Source organism: Gymnogyps californianus, chromosome 22, assembly GCF_018139145.2.
Source record: "Gymnogyps californianus isolate 813 chromosome 22, ASM1813914v2, whole genome shotgun sequence".
Lineage (NCBI taxonomy): Eukaryota > Metazoa > Chordata > Aves > Accipitriformes > Cathartidae > Gymnogyps > Gymnogyps californianus.
Window position 1 is genome coordinate 4118217 of NC_059492.1, and position 8863 is coordinate 4127079.

General features: G+C 66.6%; 1 protein-coding gene across 1 annotated transcript; it reads left to right on the plus strand.

Moving 5' to 3' along the window:
* The first annotated feature begins 391 nt into the window (after nucleotides 1–391).
* Nucleotides 392–8510, plus strand: CRYBG2 (crystallin beta-gamma domain containing 2). Its single transcript, XM_050910019.1, is given in 20 exon segments — nucleotides 392–2404; nucleotides 3022–3066; nucleotides 3173–3291; nucleotides 3545–3701; nucleotides 3806–3945; nucleotides 4033–4159; nucleotides 4467–4502; nucleotides 4582–4709; nucleotides 4941–5067; nucleotides 5376–5518; nucleotides 5603–5729; nucleotides 5859–5891; nucleotides 6005–6117; nucleotides 6309–6438; nucleotides 6605–6744; nucleotides 6867–6990; nucleotides 7572–7730; nucleotides 8121–8163; nucleotides 8166–8279; nucleotides 8422–8510. Coding segments are annotated over 20 exon segments (4107 nt in total).
* Nucleotides 8511–8863: the final 353 nt, after the last annotated feature.

Below are 8863 nucleotides of genomic sequence, written 5' to 3' on the forward strand. Positions count from 1 at the left end.
CCTTGGCAGCGTGGCGGAGCTCCCCACCATCTCTGCTGGATGCAGAAGCGTTGGCATGGGCAGGCAGAGGGGCCCGCGGCGTCCCCCACATCCTGCGCGTGTCAGGATGGATGACGTGAGCACCCCAAGAATTGCAGAGAGCCCCAAAGCCACCTCCTGTGCTCATGGGACCACCCCAAAACATCCTGCAGGATCAGAGGGAGGTCTAGGGGGTTTTAGGGTCTAGCTCAGGGTCCAGGGCTGGTCCCCGCAGGGAGGTTTCTGCTCAGCTCTCCCAGGGTCTCCTTCTCTCCCTGCAGCTCCGCCAGCCCCAGTGCGGCAGCCGCAGGGGCCGAGCCCGGCAGCGTGGGGAGTTACGGGGCCGCGGCAGCCCTCTCCCCGGCCCCCCAGCATGGATTCGCCGTTCCAGCACGCCAAGGCCAGGGGCTTCGTCTCCAGCGCGGAGCTGAGCATGAAGCAGGCGGCGGCGGGTGCTCCAGGGCCCGAGGGCAGGTCCCGCTTCCAGAAGGTCTCGCTGGTGTCGCGGCGGCTGGAGAGCACGGGGAGCGCACGGGGCCGGGAGGGGAGTCCCTCCCGCGTCTCCCTCCTGCTGCAGGCCTGGGAGAGGGAGATCGTGGAGAAGACGGCATCCGGCCCCGCCACCCTGACACACCGGGAACGCTCGTCCTCCGTCAACCTCCTCAAGGACTTCACCGCGCACGGCCCCATCTTCTCGCAGGTGTATTCCCCCACGCAGAAGCCCCGGCGGCAGGACGAGAGGGGGAAGGCGGGGGCTGGCAGCGGCGGTGATGGCATCCCCCCGCCGGTGGATGCCCCCCCTGAGATGCCCGTGCACAGGGAGAGCTATGTGCATGGCACCCTCCTCCCCACCCGACCCGCCGAGCACCCTGCGGGGGGTCCCGGTGAAGGTCCTGGTGCCCCGTGTGCGGCCGAGCCCGGCTGTGTCCCTGCCCTGCCCAGGGCCAGGCACGTCACCGTGCTGCGGACGGGCAAGGACACAGCCAGGCCTGAGCCGGGGCTGGCGGAGAGAAGGGAAGCCCGAAATGGGATGCACGATGCTGCCAGCACCACGATGGCCCCATCACAGCGGGAGAGCTGCGGGCAGGATGGCAGCGGCTTCACTGGGGCTGCAGCGGGCAGCGAGAGCTCGCCGGGCACCGTGGAGGCCGCCGGGCTCCTGGCTGAGGGATCCCCTGGGGAGAAAGACTCACCACAAACCGAAGCCGCGCCGGTGAACGCAACCCCGAGAGATGGTGACAGGCCCGGGAACTCACAAACCAGTATAACCAGCTCCCTGCAGTGTCCCTCGGAGGACACCGGTGGCCGGGCTGATCTGGCTGGTGCAGGAGAGGAGAGCGTGGCAGATGGGGATGGCACCATTTCAGCCATGCCGCCGAGGACAGAGAGCCCCCCGGGAGCTGGCAGCACCCCCGAAGACCCCTCCTCGGAGGGAAGCGATGATCCAGAGCCTTCTTCTGAAGAACCAGGATCTCCGAAGACTGAGCTTGAGTTGGACAGGAGTGAGACAACGGGGGACCCCCAGGGCACAGCCCAAGAGCCTGAGAGCAGCCCAGAGCCCCCCTGCGAGACCCCAGCCCACGACCCACCGGCCGAGAGCCCCCAGGACACGACCGAGGAAGACCCCGAGCTGCTGGTGGACATGGAGATCTTTGTGGACACGCTGCGCAACATGGAGCCCTCGGAGATGCGGAAGGCGCCCAAGGTCCCGCGCCAGCCCCGGCCATCGTCGCTGGGCCGCTGCGCCGCTCTGCCCCCCATCCAGGAGGACCGCGTGGCCCCCCGGGCCCCCGTTTCCCTGCCCGAGACCCTGCGCGAGCTGCTGGCATGGGGCCCAGCGGGGCAGCAGGAGGAGAGCCCCGAGGAGGAGATAGAGAACCCCTACTTGAGCCCTGATGAGCGGGCGCTGGCGGGGTCCCACCATGGGGTGCCCGGGGACAGCGTGGCCAGCGATGGCCGGGTGGAGGGGGGCTCGCTCCCGGGGATGCCGAGGCAGGCGGGAGCGGAAGAAAAGGCCAAACCAGTGGCTGGGGGCTTGGCCGACCGCAGCGTGCTCTTCCGAGGGAATGTCCTCAAGGGCATGGCGCTGCTCTCCCACTTCTTGGAGCACCGGGCGGCCGCGGCTGATGAGGGCAAGCCCTACTCACGCCTGGACAACAGCGTGCTCTACAGCCGCTTCGTCTCCCCCAGCACCGCCCCGCTCGAGCTGCCCAGCAGGGACAGGGGGGGCACGGGCTCGCCCACCCCTGGGGACCACAACGGGCAGGGCCCTGGTGATCACCCCGGCCCCGAGATGGCCATGCTGGAAGCCCCGAGTCTCAGCTCTGTCCCTCCTGTCACCGAAGAGCCAGACAGCACCGTGGCCCTGTGTCCCACTGATGTCCTGGTGAGTGAATCCCGCAACGTGGCACCTGCGGAGATGCTCTGCCCTCCTGGGCATGCGGGGAGGTGGTGGGGTGTGAACCCGGGAGCATCTTTCCCTGTTCCCAGCACACGGCTTGTGCTTCCCATCAGAGAGGTCATGGCTTGAAAGCCCCTCGTGCAATGGGAGGGTACTGGGATGGGTGATGGGAGGGTACTGGGATAAGTGACAGGAGTGTACCAGGGCGGGTGATGGAGGGTATTGACATGGGTGATAGAAGGGTACCAGGGCGGGTGATGGAGGGTATTGACATGGGTGATAGAAGTGTACCAGGATGGGTGATGGGAGGGTACCAGGGCAGGTGATGGAAGGGTGCCAGGGCAGGTGATGGGAGGGTGCCACCATGGAGGATGGGAGGGTCCCGGGGCGGGTGACAGGAGGGTCCCCGGGGCAGGCGGGGAGGCTGATCCCCAGCAGTGCAGGAATGCTCGAGGTGTGGCTGCTCGGGGCGGTGGGAGGGATCGGCAGACGCCAGACGCGAGGCTGCGGCTGCGGCTTCCTTGGGCTGCGGGGAGATGGCTGGTGCGGCTGATGTCCCTCCGCGGTCCTCACACACCCATCCCCTCGGGTGTTCACAGCAGGAAGACAAGGAGGGCTTCGAGAAGATCAACACGAGACCCGGCAAGGTACAGGGAACATGGCGGGGCCGGGCTGGGCTGGCTGGCCGGGGCACGGTGCAGTACAGTGCGGTGCGGCATGGTAGCACCTCTCTGCTGTGTCACCCCCTCCCAGATCATCCTCTTCTCCGAGGCCGGCTTCGCGGGCCAGAAACGGGAGATCTGGGGCGACGTCCCCGACGCCACATCCTGGGAGCTCTCACACACCATCTCCATCCGGGTCATCCGAGGCGGGTAAGGGACGGCGGCAGGGCGAGGACATGGAGGGAGGGCTCGGCCAGGGTTCCCATGCTCCCCGTGCCGGGGATGGCGGCCAGGTCCCAGCCTGGGGTTCAGGAGTGACCGTCCCGCCAGCGCTAATTACTGCGGCTGCGATCCAGCATCGCGGCGGTGGCAGAACATCCCCACCCATGCTCTGCCCCAAGGCTCCCGCCGGCTGCGGGTAAAAGCGGGATTTTCCCCCCCTTTGCTCCCACCCCGCTCCCAGGTGGGTGATGTACGAGAAGCCGCGGTTTCACGGGCGCAAGTGCGTGCTGGCCGAGGGGGACGTGGAGATCGACAACCCCTGGACGACGTACGGGCAGAGCGGGCAGCCCCACGGCAGCCGGCCTTTCCGCATCGGCTCCTTCAAGAGGGTGGTGCGGGTGAGTGCAGGGATCCCCTCGAGCCTCCCGCTCACCCCACGTCTCCCAGCACCCGCCAAGCGGGGGGTGCCAGACCCCTGTAACGCTGCTCTGCCCCACGCCAGGATTACCGCACCCCCGAGATCAGCCTGTTTGCAGAGGAGAACGGCGAAGGCGCCCGGATGAAGTTCACCGACTCGGCCGAGGACACCCGCACACGGGGCCAGCCGCTCGCCGTCGCCTCCATCATTGTCCACTCGGGCCTGTGAGTGGGACCGTGGGGCCGGGTGGGCAGCGGGTGGGCTCCAGCACAGGCTGGAGTGGGGTGTGATGCTTCCCCCCTCTTCCCCAGGTGGCTGGTTTACTCCAAGCCTTTCTTTGACGATGACCCCTACGTTTTGGAGCCGGGCGGGTACCCCAATTTAAAGGCTTGGGGAGCAAAGGACCCATCCATCTGCTCCATGCACCCCATCAGGCTGGTGAGTGCCGGTTGCTGGAGCGCGGTTACTGGGGTGCCGGGGCCGTATCCAGCCCTGGGCATGACAGGCGAGAGCATCTCCCGCAGTTCCCGGTTCACATCAGTGAGAGCTCGGTGTGGAAATGTGGCTCTGGAAAGTGCCTCTGTGGGTTAGTGCTGAAAGCAAGCAATAAAACAAAGTCCAAAAGAGCTCGTTCTGGAATGAAAATCACCCAAAAACCAGCTCAGGCTTTAAAGGGGCGAATCGGATGTCCCCACACCGTCCCCTCCTGCCACCACAGCCTCACTGCAGCTCCTTCTCCTTCCAGGGCTGCCCCGTCGTGGAGAGACCCAGTGAGCCGCAGGTGAGCACCGGGCCAGCACCCGGGGAGGCCGCGGGGCCGGGCTGGCCGTGGGACCGTGCTCACCCCGCTGTGTCCCCAGGTGCTGATCTACGAGGCTGCGGGTTTCCAGGGCCGCAGGTTCACCATCAGCCGAGACATCTACGACCTGAAGCGCCTGCCCGGGCCGGCGCTGCCCACCGTGGGCTCCCTGCACGTCCTGGGTGGCTGGTGAGTGGCGTGGGGCGGGCAGAGCGGGCAAGGCCAGCATCCCGGCTGGAGCAGGCTGGGAAGGTGATGGTCACCCCTGGGAAAGGGCTCGGAGGAGCTGCCCAGGGCTGTGGGATGACCACGGGCAGCTTGGGGAGAGGGTGGCACTGGAGCAGCATGGATGGTGTCCCTGGGTGCCGGCATGTGGAAATCCTCTGGAGACCTCACTGCCCACGTCTGCCTGTGCCGCAGCTGGGTCGGCTACGAGAAGGAGGGCTTCCGCGGCCACCAGTACCTGCTGGAGGAAGGGGAGTACCAGGACTGGAGGCAGTGGGGCGGCTACAGCAAGGAGCTGGTGTCCTTACGGCTGATACGGACGGTGAGGGCAGGGGTGGCGGCATCGCTTGGGGATGGACCGAGTATGGGCAGGGAGAGCCAGCCCACCCCAGTCCCATCCTCATCCCCCAAAAGGGAGCCTTCCCTGCCTGCATCAGGCAGCTGGGCATGGCCTGAGATCCCCCAAACTCATCACATGCAGAGGTCTAAGTGCCCAGAGCTGCTCCCACCCTCCCTGGGCTCCCTGAAGCCAGGCAGGACCCTGGCTGCGTGTGGGGAGAGCACCCGGCCCACGGCCCCTTCCCCCTGACAGACCGAGGGGCTCGGGGGGGGGGCTTCTTCTCCCCACAGGACTTCTCCGACCCGGCGCTGGTCCTCTTCGAGGCCATGGACTTCGAGGAGGGCCCGAGCGTGGAGCTGAGCGAGGCGCTCCCCGACATGCAGCTGGCCGGCTACGGCACCGTCACCCAGTCCATCCACGTGCTGAGCGGCGTGTGAGTGCGGGGACGAGGGAGAGGGGGGTCAGGGGGTTCGGATGGAGGGGGGGGGCTGAGCCAGCACCCATGTTTTGCCGGCAGGTGGGTGGCCTATGAGGGCACCAACTTCTCGGGCGAGCAGTACATCCTGGAGAAGGGGGTGTACCGCAACTGCGAAGACTGGGGTGCCGCGGATTGCCGCATCGCTTCGGTGCAGCCAATCCTGCAGGTGAGAGTGCCGGCCACCCCCCCCCTCCGCCCCGCTTCGCTGTGGGACCCACTGGTGCTGCCACACGTGGGGCTGGTGGAAGCCCGGCCAGGGCAAGACACCAACCAGCCCCGCTCCGTCTGCTTCCAGGTCGGGGAACACAACCTCCATTTCGCCTCCAAGGTCAGGGGCTGCGGATGGGGAGGGGGACGTGCCCCCCTGGGGGACGCGGCCCCTTGCGGGGTGCTGGCGATGCTTTGCCCCCCTCACCGAGCCCCTCCGCTCCCCCTCCCCAGATCCTGCTCTTCTCAGAGCCCGACTTCTTGGGGGACCACGTCGCCTTCGAGGAGGACCAGGAGGCCCTGCCCGCTGCCTTCATCCCACGCTCCTGCAGAGTCTGCGGGGGCAGGTAGGCGTCCTGGGGCCTCGCTGCCTCCGGCTGGGGACGGGAACAGGGACATCACCCTGGCCAGCAGCCCCGCAGGCACCCGTGGGGGCTCCCGGGAGGGTGGGCAGGACAGGGGGGTGCCGGGGGGCTGCAGGAGGGATGGATGCCCACCACGATGGCCGCATCAGCCCGGGCACGCTCCTCCCCGCCAGCTGGATCCTGTTCGACGGGCAGGCCTTCGCGGGGGAGCAGCATGTGCTGTCCGAGGGCGAGTACCCCACGCTCAGTGCCATGGGCTGCCTCTCCTCCACCGCCATCCGCTCCTTGAAGAAGGTCCCAGTGGTGAGTGCCAGCAGCACTGGGGCAGAAACCCCCCAGGAACCTCCTTTTTCCCCTCCCGCGGGTACCCCCGGCGCTGGCTCTCCAGCCTTGAAGCCCTTCTGCACCCATGGGTGCTCGCTTTTCCCGCTTGCCCCGCTCACGCCTCATCTCTTCCCCCATCCCGCAGTTTTTCTCGGAGCCCTCCATCTTCCTGCATGGGCTGGAGTGTTTTGAGGGGAAGGAGATCGAGCTGAACAATGAAGTGCGGAGTCTCCAAGCAGAGGGTTTCAACAACCACGTGCTGTCGGTGCGCGTCAAAGGCGGGATGTAAGTGAGCCCCAGCCCTGCTCTCCCCTGCCCCGGCTGGTGGGTGCCATCTGCCCACCCAGGGGTGACCGCGCTCTCCCTGTCCCGTCCCATCCCGTCCTGTCCCATCCCGTCCCCCGCAGCTGGGTGCTGTGCGAACACGGTGATTTCCGAGGGCGCCAGTGGCTGCTGGACTGCACTGAAATCACCAACTGGCTGACGTACAGCGGGATCCAGCACGTGGGATCCCTCTACCCCATCCGCCAGGTGAGTGCCACCCTGCGGGAGGGGACGGGGTGCTGGCATTCGGCGGGGTGAACCCCAAAACCCCGGGGAAGGCGGCTCACATGGAGCTAAAGAGCTGCCAGTCCCGACGGCCGGGAGGAGGATGTGGTAGCGGCGCCGGGTGAGCTGGGGGAGACAGCGGGCCACGGCCTGGAGAGGAACAGCATGCCGCTAACAGCTCTGGCCCATGAAAGGTGCCACCAGCCCAGCACTGTCACCCCCAGATCCCTGTCCCCCACCCTGGGAGTGGTCGCCTTGGTGGCGAAATGCTCCCCATGGGCAAGCATCTTGCAAAACGCCCCGGCATCCTGGCGGGGAAAGCTGTGCCCGTGCCAGCTACGAGAGACAGGCCAGGGCCACAGCCATCGCCCTGGGGAGAAGCAGGGACCTCCCGGGGTGGATGAGGAGGATCCTCCGGGCAGCCGCCCCAGGGAACCAGGGTCCTCCCTTCCCAAAGCCACAAGCTGGGTGAGGTCCGTCCTTCCTCGGCCAGCCGCGGCGTGTGGGACCGGAGGAGCAGACAGCAGGGCTTTTCGGTGCAAAAAAGGTTTCTCTCTTTCCAGAGACGGATCTATTTCCGCATCAGGAGCAAGGAGCTGGAGCTCTACCTCTCGGTCCCCGATGACGTGGAGGACATGAAAGCGGGGCGGGTGGTGGTCTCCAGCCTGAGCGAGCAGAGCAGCTCTATCTGGTACTACGAGGACGGGCTGATCAAAAACCAGGTCAGGGCTCACGTGTGACAGCCAGCACTGCAGAGGGGACCAGGGGAGTCCCTGGCAGGACTCCTGCTGGGGTACTCCCCACCCCACAGCGATCTTTCGGGGCTTATAAAAGTCCTTCCCAGCATCTGACCTCAGCCTTGTCCCCAAACATCGGTTGATTTTCTCCTCCCCAAGTCTCCCCTGGAGACGTGAAGGCATCTCTGCCTTCCCTGAGGAGTTTTTGTCATCCTAATCGTCCCCACCTCTCACTGAGGGGTTTTCCTGCTCATCCCATGTCCCACCCCAGAACCAGCTGCATTTACAGGGAAACCCCTCTGAGCTCCAAGCCTTTGCACGGGATGGAGGCGATGGAGAGGAGCGGGCTGACCCGGCCACCACCGCTCCTTGCAGGTGGCCCCCAACATGAGCCTGCAGGTCATCGGGCCGCCGGGAAGGGCGCAAAGGCCGTGCTGTGGTCCGAGACCCGGATGCCACGTCAGACCTGGAGCGTCGATTCTCAGGGACGGATCCACAGCCAGATGTTCGAGGACATGATCCTCGATATAAAGGGTGAGGCCTCGGCACCGGCACAGGGGCTGCTTTCCCAGGGACACCCAAAACCGGGGTGTTTGGCCATGAGATGGGGCACCCACCCCTTCACCGCCATCAGGAGCGCAGTCTGCCCTCCTGAAACCCTCCCCTCGCTCCGCAGGCGGCCGATCCTACGACCGGGACCATGCCATCGTTTGGGACGTGGCTGAGGAAAGACCCACGCAGATCTGGGACATACAGGTGCTATGAGGGGGCGGCGTACGGCCCTCACGCCCAGAAGTGCCACGGGGCAGGATGGGGACACCCTGCCAGCGTCCCCACACCGGGGCGGGAGGTCTCCTACCCCACCCACGCCGCACCCCAAACGCTCCTCTGCCCCGGCTGCTGGCGTGAAGGATGCCCACCATCCCCTCCATCACCAGGGGGAACCACCCCACCTCCCTCTCGGGGAGCCCCGTACGTGGCTCACGAAGGACCCCACGGACACGACCGCCACGGGACCCTCCGGAGAGCGGCAGAACCCCCTTCTCACCAGCTTCCCCCTCCAAACTGTATTTATGTACGTGTGTAAGATACAGCCCCCCTCACCCAGGCCAGCTCTG